The following is an 18,741-nucleotide window of genomic DNA, read 5'->3' on the forward strand; positions in this document are numbered from 1 at the left end:
ACAAAAACTTTTTATTTTAGGACGAAAATGTCAAACCTCTTGTAAACTATGCTATAACAAGATCTTTGTTACATTTTAGGACACAAAAGAAAAACCTACAAAAAAAGTCAACGCTACCATCTGATGATGGGCTCAGGCCCGAAACTAGTAATTGTAAATCATTTAAAAAAAGAAAAATTTGTTGTTGGTTGTAGTCTTTCCTACAGTGTGGTTTACGGAAACAGCTGCGGTGTTCTCTGATCAAAATAGATAAAATAATATTGGAAAGCTTTATCCTCATGTAATAGGACGGTCCGATCCCCAACTTGTTAAGCCATCTGGGCAAGATTACATAGTGTTTCATTATGTAATTTGAGTTTGCTATTTAAGGTACTATGGCTGAAAATTAACATATCCAAATATTTTATGTCAAAATTCTTAGTTTTTTTTAGACAAAACAAACGTTATTAATGTTCTACGTCTTTATTATTCATTTCTACATATTTGCAGCCATCTGTCTGTTGCTAGAGTAGTGTTGCTTTTCCTAGCTGGGACCTCTTCGAGACAGTCTGAGACGGGGGTGTAGAAGTCAAGTAAAAAATTCATTTAATATAGTTACTTTTTACTTAGAACACATTTACATTGGACTTGTTGGGGCAGGAGTAGCTGGTACACCATAATTTTTGGAAGATTACGCCTTTTTCAGCGAGTCTTCTTTCCCTTTTATAAAACTCCATGCAGGTCAGCTTGTCGATAAAATGGCACTGTAAGATTGATTTCGTAGTCATTGGCAGCAATCGATTTCTTTCATCAGTCCACTGGGCCAACATCAGCGAAAATACTCTTTCCACAGTCACGTTGTGTGTGGGAAAGGAAAACAAATACTAGCATAATTTTAGCAGTTGGCCATTGCGTTCAGGATTTTCGGTTTCCTTGAGACAGTAATGCCACCTTTCTTTCACGGAGTGTTTAGACTTCCTTCTTCCGAGTCACACTTAGTTTCTAAAAAGCCGAGTCACACTTGGTTTCTAAAAACCATGAAAACAGCTGTCGCCTGAAATCTTCACAACATTTTTAGTCATTTATGTAATAGTGTTTTCAACCATCACCCAATGTGAGGTTTTAGATAGCGTCATCCATTCAAGTACTTGATATTTATTCAAGGAAATAGCCCATTTCTCTAAGTAATCAAATGATACGTTATAGAAAGCACTGTCTCATCCTCAAATTCCGAAATCAAGTTAATAATTTCTTGGTTAGGGTCTTCGTTCTTTAATTTGTTCGAGTTCGTTTTTGTTTGCTTGCCAGTAAAATTGGCAGTGTACCTTTCATTCGCACACTCTTGAGGGTCGATTAATATGTCTTCTTTCAGTTATGGAGACTTTACTCTTCTCCACGTTCTCTCTCTCTCTCTCTCTCTCTTTCGAAAAGAGCCAAGTTTGACTGCAGAAACATGAAGTAAATTTCACTTATCACATTATTGGAAGAAATCTGGAATTATTGTAGGTGGTTTACCTTCGGCTTCAAAAAATTGTTGTAGTGGAATCCAAAGTTTAAGAATTCCCTCCTTGCGGCGTTAACGACGGCCATCTTGTGTTTGAGTGAGACGAAGAGTCTGATGATTGACATCCACATACAAGCAGAACTCTCTGAGCTTCTCTGCCCTTTCCGTGTATATTGAAAAATAATGAAATATGTTATGACGATTATTTAAATGTCGACAGTCAAGACTGCAGCAGCGCTTGATGCGATACTGTGGAGAATATGGGCAGGGCATCCAATTCCTTTTACATATTTTCCTACTTCTTTAATTTTGCAAAACACATTCCTCTGGCCGCCCTCCGAAGCTGCCTCCACAAAAAGCGATTAGTTTATCTGGTGGAATTTACAACTGTGTTAAAGTGTCTAGACAAAAATTTGCAATTGTCTCTGATGTTTCGTTATTCAGCGAATCAAACTTCAACAGATAATGTTGAATTCCACCAGTTTCAGTAAAGTATTGAACAACTAAAGGAAACCTCTTTTCAACCTTGTGGTTCGATGCGCCTTTGCCTATCCCGCCAAATGAAACTTCCTACAATTGTTTTATGCATTCGGCCACGGAGCGTCGTGCGAAAATATTTTTTACAGTCGCTGTAGCTTCTGTCCTGGCCGTAGGCTGCTTAGCGGCGACTATGGAGTGAGGATACGTTGCGCCATTCAATTTTACGTTATAGTCAAGAGAACTGAAGGACTGATTGATGATGCTTGACAACTTTTATAAACTGTTGTTAGTTCTGAGCCGCAACGAGCAGTTCTTCCTTGAGTACGTTCCTTAATTATGAATGTAGAAATAGACTGATGATATGGCGGATCTGTTTGTACGGTTCTTCGTAGAAATGTGGTGCCTGACATTTGCCTCACCCCATATGAGTTACTGAGATAAAACAGCTACAAATCTCACAGCACTTCCTGATCCGTACGTCCTTTCTTGAGAAAAGAGCACTCTATTGTGTAACCATCTGAAAAGTGACACTTTCGCTTTCCACGGGTAGGCATTTTCGTAATATGTGAATTTATTAGACCGTAAACAGTCGACAACAACACTTAGTCATCGAAGTACAGGTCGTATCGACATCACGCCCTATATACTTACAGCAAACAGTTCAAACGTTACGACATTGCATTCGTTGTTCGTATTACGTTTAGAAACACTCGTCTAATCAAATGCCTATTCAAATGGGAACTGCACGATCCTTCAGAGTGGCGCTGCTTAAATAATTCCAGCCCCGTATTACTGGAGAAGTCTGGTATTTGCCCGAATGATTGCGCTAGATCTAGATTAGTGGTTCCTAGCATGGGATTAATTAAGCCCTTAGGCGTAATACGAAATTTTCTGAGGGGTAGAAACTAAAAGATTCGATTCTGTCTCGGCCACGAAACTAAATTATTTTCAAAAGATCATTACTATCATCACAATTTTGTAAGACTCTAACATTAAGTAAGTTACCAGTAATTACTTTTTCACAGTTAGTAGCGTTGATGCGGTGGAAGTTACAGGTTTCTCACGTAGTCCACACACTACACACATATTTTTGTGCTTTATGTTGTACATCGCTGATGATAAAAGTGAGAGATATGCGTACGAAATACTAAGTATCTCAAGTAAATGTCTTCTCTAGGTTGTAGATAGTTTCTGCAGTATTCCAGAAATAGCTTCATTACTCGCGCCGAAACAGATAAATGAATTATTGATAACACGACACTGCAGTAGTTACATAAGACAGTGCTTTTCATTGAAACTTCCTGGCAGATTAAAACTGTGTGCCCGACCGAGACTCGAACTCGGGACCTTTGCCTTTCGCGGGCAAGTGCTCTACCATCTGAGCTACCGAAGCACGACTCACGCCCGGTACTCACAGCTTTTACTTCTGCCAGTACCTCGTCTCCTACCTTCCAAGTTTGGAAAGTAGCTCAGATGGTAGAGCACTTGCCCGCGAGAGGCAAAGGTCCCGAGTTCGAGTCTCGGTCGGGCACACAGTTTTAATCTGCCAGGAAGTTTCATATCAGCGCACACTTCGCTGCAGAGTGAAAATCTCATTCTGAGTGCTTTTCATTGTTGTTATTGTTAGCGTGGTTAGATACAAAGCATTAACAACCTGAAGTCGTCCAATTGCTACCGTTTCAGAAGTAAGGAGAGCAGCGATGAAGTATTTTACAAACAGTAAGTATGGTGCACACATCTGAACTTGATTTTAAATGGGGTATCAGCGCGCTGGTCAAGCAAGTGTCGCAATGGGGAGGACTAATGCATGGGAATCACGTTCTGTGGATAGTTTGCATAGGTGCATATAACATTCTATCTCAGTGTCTATTTGATAGAAAACAGAAACAACTTGAATAAAAAATTTGAAAATATTGAGAATGATTTTTTGATTAGTCTATTCATATCCAGAGCAAATCTTGAATCTAAGGCCAATCATTGGATATCAGAGAATTTGTAGCAAATATTTAGTCTGCACATTTGTTGTTTTCAAAACAGCCTGTGGCTCAGTTGACCATGAATCTTTCATCCAAATATTAAAAGGAACAAGGTGTAGATCTGAAAAAACTTGTAATCATATAGGTAAAACAGATACAAAGTACAAGGTTAAATTCATGGAGGAACTCGCAGATCCTTTCGAAATCAAAACAGAGAAGACACGGGAGATGGGCTGTCACTGTCTCCCTTACTTTTCAACTGTGTCCTTGAGAAAGTAATACAATAATGACACAAACAGAAATCAGTCCTCAAAGTTGACTAACCAACCACTTCAGGCAGAAGCAATTTTTCTGCAGATTGCCTAGCCTCTGTAAATTACTTAGCAGCATTAACTGGCAACATTTCATCATCCCAAAATCAGGCCGAACTCTTGAAAGAAACTCAAGAAAAAGTTGATCCCCAGATATCATTTGAAAATTGGAGTGTAAAAAACATGGACTGCAATGTAGTAGCACCAAAATTGCTGGAGACGAAGTATGGCAAAATTAAATGGGTTCTACAAAATAAATCTCAATGAAACAATCCAGGAAAATGGAATAAAAAAGAAAGCAAACTAAATTAGATGCAAAAAAAGGAACTTTGTACAGACATACCCAAAATATCTACCACAAGAAATGTATGTCTAAGCTCACACAAGTAAGATATTATTCCAATACAGTAATTAGATGAGAATGCTCCAGGGATCAGAAACACTTAAGAACAGGAAAAAGTCATTGAAAACATTGAGAAAAAGGAATGCAAATTCATAAGAAAAATTCTAGGCTCAGAACCCGTAGATGAACAATACTAACTTAGAAGCAGTCATGAAATCAAACAATACACAAATATCCATAGAAACATTAGAAAATGTAAGTTATGGTTCTGTGGACACATTAAAAGAATGAACACACAGACTGGTTCATCAAAACATATAGTTCATTTTATTTTATTTTTTGACAATAGGAAAAAAAGTCAAAATGGACACGATGAATTGGGTTGGCAAGATCAAAACTGATCTCAAACTGGCAAGAACTACTCGAGATAATGTCCAAAAATATGAAATCTGCACGTACAAAATTCACAAATGAGTTGACCAAGAGGAAAACCCAAAGGAGTTAGGAACAACATGATCTGACAAGAGAAAGGGATCCCACAGGAAGAGAATGAAAGAGATATGGGCACAAGGGAAGACAAATACCCACTTATAAGTACTTTGCATAAGTCTAATGGACTTACTTGCAAATAATAATAATAACAACAATAATAACAACAACAACCAACATCATCTCACTGTTGCACATACCATATGGCAATGTATATGTTACATGAAAGCTAGGTTTGTGTGCCAACCGGCTGTACATTGTCTCCCACCCAAAAAGTGGCTTAAAAATGCGGCAAAGCTAAACTTGTTGCTAAATCATTATGCTAATGTACATGTTAACACTGCATTGTTACTCAACAAGTCGAAGTGTCTTTCTTCTTCCTTTCATTTTGGCTATCTGAAGGCTAATGAACAATGTGGTTCAGATTTTTTTTCTGGTCTTTGTCCTTGTTCAGTATATTCTTTTATTCTCATACTTTGCAAGCTTCTTCATTCTTCTGACAATTTTGTTTTTGTGTTAGGCCTAATTCTCTCATGGAAACCTATGACAGTGTTGTTTATTTACTTACTTGTATTAATTTGAAAGTCGTCCCATTTTTTACAGCTCTCTTTGTACCTCTTGGGTCCAATGTACATAAGTTCTCATGTTTACAAGAAACTACATTATCTAATAATGTGTTAATATTTCATGGTAGATTCTGAAGATGTGACAGAACAACATGGTCTTTCTTTTTCTGGTGGTGTAAGAGATCCTCTCTATGTGAGTATACAGTTCTTGCTTCCTCATTTTCTATATTGACAGTCTTCTGTTCTTTGAGGTCCAAATATCCTCTTGGGAATCTTTCATTCCATAAGTTCTAGGTTCTAAAGCAGTAACATGCTAAAGAGGTTCGGACTTTCTGCTGTATGTTCAAAGTGGGAGGGGGATTACTGCCTGGCACTACTGCAATTTTGCATTTACGGAAAAGATTCTCCATGGTTAATTGTAAGGTTGTGTTCTTAATTAATCTTACTTATTTGTCCTTCTTTTTGTGCCATACCCATTTCTATCCATTCACGTAAGTATGAAAATCACTAGATCTTCTGAATTTTTGCTTCTCCTAATGTCATGTAGATAGAAGATGAAATCATTGCCATCATCCTGTATCTAACAATTTTTGTTGGCAGTCAACACAAAGGCATGAACAGGATTTTAACTGAGGTGTATAGTTTTAGTGCCGTAATATATGTTCCACCTACTCTTATCACTTCTGTGGGCACCAACTCCCTTTCTTAACCCAGGCTTAGGACCAGCAACAACATTACTGTATTACTCAATCCACCCAAGTGTACTACAGTTGGAGACCATAAAGATAAAATTTTGCTCAGACATTGCAAATTGTGTAATTGGCATGTTGAAGCCAGGAATATCTCACAGCTGTATTAACTGCATTTTTTAAATTATGCTTGCCACTCTAGTCAGAAATGGACTTTCATCAGTGCAATCTCGGATGTTTTATAGCGATTTGTTGTTGTTAGTTGTAACCATTTATCTTCTGAAAAATACAAAACTTGTGAAAGTTCATAAACTTAAAACTCAATATGTTTTTAGTTTTGAGAGAGGGAGAGGGAGAGGGAGAGGAGGATTCATTCAGTTGTCTAAATTGTGCACAGTAGTTCTTAATCAGTCTTTACTTTTGTTGCAGATGATTGCTAGAAGTATGTCACCATCAAGATGCTGTGCCATTGTGGACAGCCATCCCATTTCTTAGCAACGGATTTAGTGTGACCAGGTCACTAGAAGAAGTTTAAGTTTGATTTAATAGATAGCAAAACTTGGCCAGCTACCAAAACTTGGTGATATTTTATTTGGTGATTCATCTCTCAAGACAGGTAAGTGTAACTAAGAGAATTTTCTAACTTCATAATTGATGTAGATGTTTGATTTTTTTTCTGAGTTATTTTAGATGAATCATATAGAATAGATGGCAGTATTAACCGTACTGATGATGTTACAACTAAAGAATTTTATTACTGTAAATAAATTTGTTTGTACTTAGTTCTTATATGTAGTTTATTTTTGATCCTTTCTATTTTCACTGAATGTGTGTTGACTCCCTGCAAAGTTTTGTATGATGATGACTTTTATCCAGTGCCCAAAAGATTAAAAATGAAAGTCTACGTAGCCTGTTTTAAAGGATGAAATTGGAAAACTGATGGGAAGAAAATCAGTTAGGTAGTGGGGAAAGCTAATAATAATAATAATAATAATAATAATAATTTAATGTTGAAATATTTCACTCTAGCAATTGATGTAGAAAAAGAAATGTATTCACTTCAATTTTCTACTGTGAATTTGACAGTCAGTGTTGTAAAATGAGACAATCTTCTTACAGATTTGCATCACATTAGTAGAAAATGGGCAAGCACAGTTTGAGGGAAGAGGACAACATTAAAGAGATGAAGACTGAGTAGAGGGTGAAGTTAGGGCAATATTTCTGTTGGTGTGGAGTGTTGAGATTCCCAAGTCTGATTGGAGTTGTTTCCCAAGTTCTTAGTTCTAGTGGTTCATTCACTTGAATGAATGATTAGTACTGTATGATCAATTATAGACATGTTTCCTGTGCCTGGGATTATTATTTACAAAATGCAGTAGGATGTGGCTGTTAATAGTGAAACCTGCCTGGGTAACAGCCAAATGTTTCTGTATCTGCCATAACCAGTTTCATATTTTAAACAATTATTAAAACCACTGTGAATTTTATTATCTAAGGCACTGGTGAAAGATATTGTTTATTTACTAAGTCAGTGACAACAGACTGTATCTTTGCAGTTTGGTTCATAGAGTGGTTCATGTAATTTGCTACTAATGTGTGTTGCTAAGTGGGCTAGGATGTGTAAGCTGTTTTGAACTGCTGGAAAGTTAGAAGTGTAAAAAATTTAAGCAGATTTGTTTTACTTTTAACTGGTATATGTACAACATTATATCTGAATAAGCAGTTATGTATATATTTAACACTTACTTTTACGTAAATAATTCTAAAAATACATTTAAGATTTTTTTGCTCTTCTTTTGCAGGAATTATTTAGTAGAGGAACAATAAAGTTTACACACAGTCTGATCTCAACAAAATGCTTTTGTAACATTTTAAAGGCTACCGTGAGGAAAAAATACTCATTTCATAGAGAACAAAAATTCTCTATTCCCTTTTTTGTTTTCTATTTTGGAACAAAAAAGGGATAGAGAGGGAAGAAAAAGAAAGTTAAAACTGCTTAACCTTAAAATAAAAACAATCCTTCCATCAATTGAGGGACACGCTTAATTCGTCGACTGGGCAAAAGTTTTGCTTTGGATAAAATTGAATGATTCTCTACTGCAGTGTTTGAGCTGGAATATTATCCTTTGAAAGAATAGAAACTATTTTGAAAAAGAGGCCTAATTATTTTCATATCTTGTCGTCATTAAGAGTAATTCATTGACAAGACTTGGTGTACTACAGATCACATACAGGCAGATAGAGGTGCTCATATTTTGGCTTTTTCTCTTAAGAACAAAAAAATCCAAAAGCCAGAGGTGGTATTTAAAACAAAAAGCACTAAAATATTACGGGGTACTTAAGGTAGATAAGGGAATGAAGCTCAGGAGCTTATAGAAATTCCATAGAGAAAGGAATTCTGTGATAATTATTTTTTTATATTATTCAAGAAGATATTGAATGGAAGTATTAACAATGGCAGACTGGAATGATGTAACATGAAGATAATTTGGAGTAACAAGAAGTGTGTGTGAAGTAAAATTGAAAATTGGAAGAAAGAGCATTAGATACTTAAAGTTATTTAATTTAGTCACTTCTTGAAATATCTTGAATATAACAGAACTCAGTGGTATTTTATTTTACAACATTTTCATAAGCAGCATCATGATTGAAGCATACTCGTCAGACGTTTTGTGGATTCTCATCGTTGGATTTATTGTTGCATTTATCTTGGCATTTGGAATTGGAGCAAATGATGTGGCTAATTCTTTTGGTACATCAGTGGGTTCAAAAGTTTTGACAGTTAGACAAGCATGTTACTTAGCTACAATATTCGAGACTGCAGGAGCTATATTAATTGGTAAGTTAAAACTTAAAAGTACCTGGAAGAATGATATACAGTATGGTTTTGTAATGATATACTCAATGTCAGTTCATAATTTTCAGGTTACAAAGTGTCAGACACCATGAGAAAAGGAATATTGGATGTTAACCTTTATGAGGGGCGGGAGAGAGAATTCATGCTTGGGTTCCTCTCATCCCTTGGTAAGAATACTTTCATTACTCAACAAAAAAAAGTAGTACATGATAATAATAACTGAGGTTGTATTTTAGGTTGAATAGGAAGCAAACTGTTTTGTTCTACTGATTTTTATTTATTTCTAACTAGTTTTTCACTTATCGGGCCATCTTTCTTGAAAATCCTCCAGTAAGGTGAAAACTAGTTATTGATAAACAATAATCAATAGAACAGTACAGTTTACTTGTTATTAAACTTTAAATTTTGAATGTTCTATCAAGAAGTGGCAGAAGAATCCATAAATGTTAAGATATTACTATGCATAGTACTCACATCATACTATTTAATGCACTGCAGGTTAAATTCACAGATTTTTAAAATAATTTTAAAATCTTAACATTCCCTCAGCTGGCAGTGCAGTGTGGCTCCTTGTTGCAACATTTCTGAAGCTGCCTATATCGGGAACTCATAGTATAGTTGGAGCCAGTGTTGGTTTCTCCCTAGTTGCACAGGGATTTGCTGGATTGCAATGGATGACACTAGTTACAATTGGTATGTACTATCTTTTTTGTAATATTTCATTATTGTGGTACAGAAGTGGTTCTGTCTTGTTTATGGTTGTTGGTTGCCACAGTAGACAAATTATTTCAGTAGCAGACACCTGTAACCATCAGACGAACGGAATCATAAGTGATAAACAGAAGACACACTGAACAACTTGGCTTTCCTTTTCATTAATTTTCTGTGTAAGCATTTATATTTCTCACATCTAAAAGAATGTAATTCCAGCATTTACTTTGTTGCTTCATGAAGGACTTCATATGCTTACTGTAACTTTTTTTCCCCCATTCTGATACAGTTACCTCTCTACTTACCAGTAAGCAGAAATAGAGAGAACAAGAATAAAGAAAGTGAAACGCTTCTGTCAGGTTACAGAAGGCTGTTTATCTAGGTGTCATGGTACTTAAATAGGTTTCATAAATTCATTTGCACAGAAGCTACAGAAAGTATTAACTCTGCTTGGTGTGACTTCCTGATTCCATGTATTTAGTAGCTCATATTTTTTATATTTTCTGTTAATTTCATTCATCAAATTTCATATTGTCCTGGAATGAGAAAACAAATTATCAAAGACATTTTATGGTGGCCGTTGGGTAACAGGAGTTAATTTGAAACTATTTGATATTGTTGCAGTTGCCTCGTGGTTCATCTCACCAGTGCTTTCTGGAATGATGTCAACCGTCTTGTATTTGCTCATCCGGAAATTCATCTTACGGGCACCACAACCAATAAAACCAGGACTTAGAGCACTTCCTTTGTTTTATGGTGTCACAGTTTTAATAAATGTGTTTTCAATTGTGCACAATGGACCGAAATGTAAGTACAGTCAACTGTCTGCAGCAAGTGATGGCATTGAGGTATAGTATTTCAGTATTCTCACTATCTGTTTGCTTTCCTTTAGTGCTATACTTCGATTACATTCCATGGTGGGGAGCATTGATCCTCAGTGTGTCGGTTGGCATCTTGGTCACCCTGGGTGTACATTTCTTTCTTGTACCTCACCTGAGGAATCAGATTCTGAGTAAGTGGCTCTAGTTTAACTTTGCTTACAGTTCCTGTTTCTGTTATTCATATATTCAACTCATGATGGATATCTTGTTGACAAAAGTCTCATTTAACTCACGAGGGTGAAGTTTACAATTTGATGTGCCTTTATGATTTTTCATAATAGAAATACCTGCTGCCACTCCATGTGTCAAGACATTGTCAGCATAATCTATACCCTCTGAACTGACAGTCATTAGAGTATCACTGAGAAGTACCAGCATTTCTTGTTTATATTTAGTTAATATCACACACATTGTTTTGGCATCCAGACAAAAAACCTCTAATGGATATTGACTGATCTTGTTGCTGTCACCAGCACAAATTTTGTTTGGAAAAGAGCAGTTCTTCAAAGAGTATCATCCATGGAAATGATGGGGTCTTACCTTCCAAAAATGTGAGAATTGGCTCAGAAAGTCACTGAAGGGAGATAATCAATGAACATCAAATCCAAACTACAGCAGAATACATATGCAAAGCAGTAGAAAGTTACTTGAAGTGACAGAAAAAAATAATAGGACCAGTTGCAGTCAAACCCTAACATTTTGGTTTCTTAGCTCGACATGTACTCATTGCCACTTCCCCAATGCCAACCAGCGTGGATTTCGTAAACATTAATCATGTGAAACCCAACTCACACTGTTTTCGCATGACATACTGAAGCTTGCTCACATGATGCACTGAAGCTTGAATCAAGGCAACCAGATTGGTGCAGTGTTTCTTGATTTCTGAAAAGCATTTGACTCAATACCACCCCTATGTTTATTGTTGAAAGTACATTCATATGGGGTATCAAGTGAAATGTGACTGGACTGAAGGATGCAGCATGTTTCGTTGGATGGGGAGTCATTGTCAAATGTAGAAGTAACTACGGTTGTGCCTCAGAGATGTGTGTTGGGACCCTTGTTGTTCATGTTTAATTAATGACCTTTAATACAAGGTTAGTAGTAAAATCAGGATTTTTTTTCCTCCAGATGATGCAATTATTTATAATGAGATACTGTCTGAGAGAAGCTGCATAAATATTCAGTCAGATCTTGATAAGCTTTCAAAGTGGTCCATAGATTGGCAACTTTCTCTAAATGTTCAAAAATGTAAAATTTTGCACTTAAAAACAAAAAAACCTATCCTACGACAATAATATAAATGAGTCACTGTTAAAGTCAGCCAACTTGTGCAGTTACCTGGAGGTAACACTTTGTAGGAATGCGAAATGGAATGATCACATAGGTTCAGTAGTGGGTAAAGCAGTTGGTAGACTTGGGTTTATTGGTAGAATACTGGCGAAGTTCAATCGGTCTACAAAAGAGATTGCTTACAAATTACTCATGCAACTGGTTCTAGAATATTCTCAAGTGTGTGGGAACTGTACAAGATAGGACTAACTGGGGATATTGAACTCTCAGAGAGTGCTAGCAGAAATGGTCAGAGGTTTGTTTAATTTATGAGAGAGTGTCACAGAGATACTGAAGGAACTGAACTTGTAGACTCTTGAAAATAAACTGACTATCCTGAGAAAATCTATTAACAAAGTTTCAAGGATAGGGATATATTACAACCCTCTATGTATTGCTCACATAGGGATCATGAGGATAAGATTAGAATAATTACTGCATGCGCAGAAGCATTCAAATGATCATTCTCCCCTTGAACAACAAGGATCCCAACACACATCTCTGAGGCACAACCGTAGTTACTTCTACAACTAAATGGAACTGGAAGAAACCCTACTATCTGGTACAATGGGACATACCCTCTGCTTTGCACCTCATGGTGGTTTGCAGAGTACAGATGTAGATACTTCCAGAGTGACTAAACTACATTTGTTCTCAAAAGTATGGCTACTATTTGATAACATATGCTATTAATCCCAGTAATTACCAGGAAATTCAGAGATAACACATTGTGCATCTGGTGTCACTGTAGGTGGCATTTGTGGTGAGCCTCTGAATATGGTCTCAGTTGAAACAGGTTGTATTGTGAAATGTGCTTGTGGTAATGTGAAGAGTAGAATGATATAAAATAAATGGATTAAGAAAGATATAGGCATCAATTATTGTAGAGAGAAGCAACCTCATGGTTCCCCAGTAATTACTATTTCTCAGTTATAACTGTCAGCTCATACTAGGGTACTCGTAAAAAATGTTTAACTCTGTCTATAAGTAAAACACCTGCAGATGAAAAATTTAGTCATGGCCCAACAATATTTTATTGTGAAAACGTATTGTATCCTTTTGTCTGTTTCTGCTATTTAGTTGTTCAAGTTTTCTCACTTGAATTGGCTTATTAATTCATTCAAATTAAAGTAATTTTGTTTTCCATAAAAAATATAACTTTAATCTACTAGGCACTGTATTTGCTTCAGTATTCTTGGTATTTAAAGCCAAAAAATCTGTTCATATGGTTCATAGAAAGATTAGTTTAAACGATAATCAGTTATTTATTTCTAAGGAGTTTTCAGTTTCATGGCTAACAGCTTTTATTAAATTCTTATAGTTTTGTGCCAAAATATGGAACTTCAATCAAAAGATTAATAAAGCATGTGAGGTCAGTTCATCCTCTTTTTCTCTTGGGCTTTTCTCTTTTCTGTTGAGGGTCAGCATTGTTGTACATCAGTTTTGACAGTGTTAGTGGAAAATCAACGGCTGAATGCTCTTCGTGACACCAACATGCCCTATCCCATCTGTCTGCGACTAGTATAGATCTAATGTTCAAGTGTGATAACATTTCTGAATGTTTCTGTATGTGTATCTCAGATAGGACATAACCACCAACCCAGTATTTACCTAATAGATTGTGGGAAACTGCTTAAAAATTACATTTAGGTTGGCTGATTCTCCAGCCCTCATTGTTAATTCTTGAGGTGGATTGAATCTGCATTTGGCTTGCCCCCTGTTTCTCGTAAGTGGGTGGGTTAGTGCTCTCAGCTGTCCGGGTGAGTGAAGCAAAATCTGCAAGGAAATTATTATTGTATATGTGATGATGATGTATCACTGACAGTTCATGCAAAATGTATTTTGGTCACAAATGACTTTAAGATGTAAAAGTAAAAGCATGTGACACTGAGAATGGAATCAAATTTACAGAGGCCTGTATTGCCTGCCACTACATTTTCAACTTGACACTGGTCATTTTTAAGGAATAAATATGTCACAGATTTTTTCTGTGTTATCTCAGTAGAACAAGAAACATGGGTATACAAACCCTGTTACTTATGTCTGTATGCCAACACAGTGAGAGATAAACATATGTAGAAAATGATGCCAAGTGTCTTTTATAGGTGTATTGGCATCTTGTTTTGATCTAATTTATCTGTTTGCACATCAAACAGTTCTACACATGGATATGATGATGTGTTAGGCTATAAATATTTAATATCGGTGTTATTTCTAATGACAGTGGATGTAGGTTCAGATCTACAGATACCTGTTTTTTACATTGAGTGCATTCTCTGATTTTTGAAGGCTTAGTAAATAATTGCAAAATTTTGGACCTGCAACAGTGCAAATTCAAACTCTTCCACTGATATGTTGACAACTTACTCTCTGACCATTCTGGGAATAAGAGGAAAACACTGACTGGCTCACTCTGAGGCTGGCCAGAAGATACATGCTGGACATGTCAGTGGGACATGGGGAATTTGCATGACAGCATGCTCAAAATTTAATGGATTAAATATTAATTCGTTTGTAGTGAAAAAATTGTATTAATTTTTGTCTTTGTTGAGGTTTTTGTACTTGGCTTCAATGACTTTAATTATTGTGCTACTGCCATCAGTTAAGAAAAATTGAAAAGTCTTTTAATAAATAAATGATAGTAAATAAAGACTGAGAGCAGGCCACCAGGGATGCCTTACATGGTATTGCCTTGAACTAGATTCAGATTCACTCCTGCCTCATAATATACTGATGTTACTTGTTCTATCTGGTGATGAAAATAGCTTTTACGATGGTTTTGTCTGTCTGACTAGCAGATTTGCTACCTTGTTTATGTAATTGATATTCCATTAATATACACATTTTGTTTTCCTGGTTAAGTTGACAGCCTCTACCTTTTCCCTGTTCAATTCCTTCTTCAAGGAAGGAACAATTTCATATGGTTATAATGTCAGCCTCATAATTTGAGAGACCATACCTGGAAAAAACGGCATTGATGATTGAACATAAATATTTGTTTTATCGTCTTTCTCTCTCTTTTTCTCTCTGCCTTCTTTAATTATATATAAGTACCAGTAGTGCACAAATTCAAATTTTAGGTGGCACAGTTTAATATTAAAACAGTACTGTAGTTGGTGAAAATGAAATACTCAATAACTGACCCTTTCAATTGTGCAAGCTTTCCCCTCACTACTGTTTTAAACCTTTGTTCAAAAAGTAATTAAATGCCTTTCCTATGGAGGCTCATAAACCCCCACATTTTTTCAAAAGGTCACTTGAAATAATTATTTGTGACTACATTGGACAGTATTTTTTCTTTGTGAAACAGTCCTTGATACAATAATCAGATGAAACAATTGTTATCACCTTATATGGTAAGTTTTGTTTCTGAGCCACTAATTGGACATATTATTTTAAGATCTGTTCACTTTTTCTTTATTTTATTAGTGACACACACCTTTCAGTTTGAATGCGTTCAAAGTCTGTTAGACAGACAGAGAGAGAGAGAGAGAGAGAGAGAGAGAGAGAGAGAGAGAGAGAGAGAGAGAGAGAGAGAATTAAACTGTTTGCAAATAGAGTCCAAAACTCGGAGCTTATTTTATCATGACAGAAGACTGTGTGGCCAAATAAAATTTGCACAGCTGCAATCAATGAAATGGAAAGATGAAACTATGTAATGAGTGTGCTATGCTTCAGTGGTCCTGTTTCTGATATTGTATGCCATTTCATCATGAAAGACTTTCCTGATACGAAGTTATGGAACCTGCGTTCCACAGTCCTTCAAGAGTCCTTCAAGAGTCTCAAATGACAGCACTGCTGAGACACAAAACTGTGGATGAAGTTCATTGTTATAATAATAGAAGTGATTGTTTTACAATTATTTTCTCACACAACATCAAAAATGTGGTGGTAATAATAGAAGTGATTGTTTTACAATTATTTTCTCACACAACACCAAAAATGTGGTGGTAATAGCAACAGATTATTATGAGGCAAACATATAACACTTCATACATTCTTCAGTTCAGTGTTAAATGGGATCCAGTTTGTTTATTGTAGATCATGCAGAATGTATGTTTATTTTAGTCATTTTCATTTCATGAGTAATTTGTTTTATTACTTGGAGTGCTCTGTACAGTTCATAATTTGTGACAATAATGGTGTATGATTTTGTATTACAGTAATAGTATTCAGTTTTCATGATAAGATCAGTCACATTAGAAACAATCTTTGGGGCTTCTACTCTTCAAGAAAGTAAGAAATGTTGTCATTTAGAGTGTGGAGGTGGTTGTTCTTTGTGAGCACCCTATTTCTGTTCATTTACCTGTGCTGTCTACAAAGCTACACATGAAATCATCTACTGAAGTAATTTATGCAAAACATTTATTATCTTTTCCAGTTACATTTAGGATGAAGACGATACACGAAACTGCACTTTGTTCTTTTTGCTTTATAGTAGTCAACATCCCTATACTTATTTTCTGTTAATGAACCAGTTTTCTAAAAAAAAGTTGATGGCTGTTTCATTCTGGTGTATGATAAGAATAAAAATGATTCAATAAACTAGTGAAATGTCTAATCACAAGCAAGATAAATGGGGCACTCAAAGCATACATGATACTGGTGGAGGTGACTTGAGGCATTAGTAACAAATCAGAATTTTAATATGCTGATTTCAAGACAAAACTGATGAAGTAGACAACACGGTCCTCAAGAATACACCATTTTGAAAATGGTAGTAACAAACACAAAAAAGTCGCTCATGTTAAATTTTGGAAGTGCCCTTTTGCGGTTCAACAAATTTTTTGCATTAATGTTTTACTAGTTAAACATCATTTTAATAAATTATTAAATATATTACTTTTTTAGTGTTTAATTGCAAAACAATGGAAGACAATACCTGTCAAACTAAAATCAATTCTGATTCATGATATTCAACAATTACTATTGATGCATGGAGTTGTAAAGTTCAAACTAGCCATAGTTAGCCTTCTGCAATGCTATTTCTTGTATGTCAAAAGTTTTCAATGTAGGCTGTAGACTGGATAGTACTGATTATGTGCATATTGATTGTGCCCAGAAATTTCTGCTTTTGCTGACAAGAGGCCTTCTGCTATATTACTTACTATATTGTCAATTACTAAGATAGTAAGCAGTTGAAACCTTCACATTATCGGTTCTGTTTATTCAATGTTTATTTAACACAGATGCTAAAATTTGGTAAGTTTCTTCAACTGGGTGAACTTGATAAATCTGTAAGTTCTTGAAAATGGAAACTAAGAGGAGAGGTGTTGGGAGACAGACAAGGGAATCTTTATTGATTTCAAACAGCAATAAATCTCATTCATACTGGACCAGTCAGATTAGTGAAAGATGTTTAAAATCAGATATATTATAGTTCAGTCCAGCATTATCAGTTACAACAGGCGATTAGTTGCTCATAGTTTATTGTGAAAAGAGCTGTCTGCTGGATCTTTCAAATTTTAAGCACACTTTATTTTTTATTTCAGTTTATAGTTTCTATACTAAATCATTCATATTTTAAACCTATTTCTTTTGTTTTGGTTTATATTTACTGCTGCATATAATCTGTAGTGTTGATAAATAACTATACTTGTTTGACAACAATTGAGAATTCAGTGATACTAGGCATTGTAACTTACGTTAACCATTAATTCACTTTAATTTTGCTGCTTGTAACTTAGTTACAGAAAAGCTAACATTTGAGTTATTCAGATTTTAATTTATATAAATTATTTTTGTTCTCTTAGTTGTGATGTTTATCGCTTGTATGTTGCAGAGCAGATGCGTATAGACAAAGGTCGTGGCGTGAGTTTTACATTTGGTGATTCGACAGGTAATTAAAATGTGATGGAACATTGACATTTGATGTCTTTTGCAAGAATTGATTTGACTGCTCTTATCAGTAATGCTGGCAGGGAAGTTGGCACAATGTGACTTGCAGTGTATAACAACCTGGAGAAATCTTTTGCTTGTTATTGCCACAATGATGAATTTGCATATGTGTGGAAATACTAATGCTTATCATGGTCTTACTAACTTTCTATTTGATACCACATTGTGAAATATACTGGGCGTGCACTTAAAAAAATTAATGCTTTGGTTTCTAGTCTGTAACAAGATCTTATCCATTGCTGCTAACAGATGTATTCACTATCCAGTGCTTACAGGAGATATAGCTAAATGATCTCAGATACGCATATTTAAATAGTTTTCTTCTTTGTACTGCTAATCTTTGACAAACATATATGAAGCATGATACACTACTTTCTACATCAATGTTTCTCGAAAAATGGCAGAGGCTATATACCAGTATTAACAAATAGAACAATTTGCTCAATTCCCATGGTGAACTGGCTCAGCGATCTACCAACATCTGCTGCCTTTTAGAAGTTAAAAGCTGGATTAAACTGTCATAATCCACTATAAAAATATTTGGAAACTAAAATCACACAAAATGGTTGGTTATAGAAGGTCCTGCCTTTCTTTAATGTACATAATTGTAGTAAAGAATGTACAGCTGAAGTATACAGAGAACTTCAGCTGATATTTCTAAATGAGATAATAAAACTTAACACAAAAAATGTACACTGAAGTTAAATAAGTTATATTAAAGCATGAGA

The 18,741-nt window shown here is 35.5% G+C and overlaps 1 protein-coding gene across 4 annotated transcripts in view; it reads left to right on the forward strand.

Annotated features, from left to right (window-relative positions):
* LOC126161850 (sodium-dependent phosphate transporter 1-B) overlaps nucleotides 1-18,741 on the forward strand; it is a 282,548-nt gene that overhangs the window by 229,488 nt on the left and 34,319 nt on the right. For 2 of the 4 annotated variants that reach the window (XM_049917956.1, XM_049917958.1), the window contains exons 3-9: nucleotides 6,767-6,953; nucleotides 8,140-9,176; nucleotides 9,263-9,361; nucleotides 9,744-9,887; nucleotides 10,530-10,712; nucleotides 10,798-10,917; nucleotides 17,898-17,954. In XM_049917956.1, coding sequence (XP_049773913.1) covers nucleotides 8,981-9,176; nucleotides 9,263-9,361; nucleotides 9,744-9,887; nucleotides 10,530-10,712; nucleotides 10,798-10,917; nucleotides 17,898-17,954 — 799 coding nt within the window. In that variant the 5' untranslated portion in view covers nucleotides 6,767-6,953; nucleotides 8,140-8,980. The remainder of the gene's footprint in view (nucleotides 1-6,766; nucleotides 6,954-8,139; nucleotides 9,177-9,262; nucleotides 9,362-9,743; nucleotides 9,888-10,529; nucleotides 10,713-10,797; nucleotides 10,918-17,897; nucleotides 17,955-18,741) is intronic. The other 2 variants (XM_049917957.1, XM_049917960.1) reach the window with 2 other exon arrangements.

The sequence above is a fragment of the Schistocerca cancellata genome, chromosome 2, assembly GCF_023864275.1.
Source record: "Schistocerca cancellata isolate TAMUIC-IGC-003103 chromosome 2, iqSchCanc2.1, whole genome shotgun sequence".
NCBI classification, from domain to species: domain Eukaryota; kingdom Metazoa; phylum Arthropoda; class Insecta; order Orthoptera; family Acrididae; genus Schistocerca; species Schistocerca cancellata.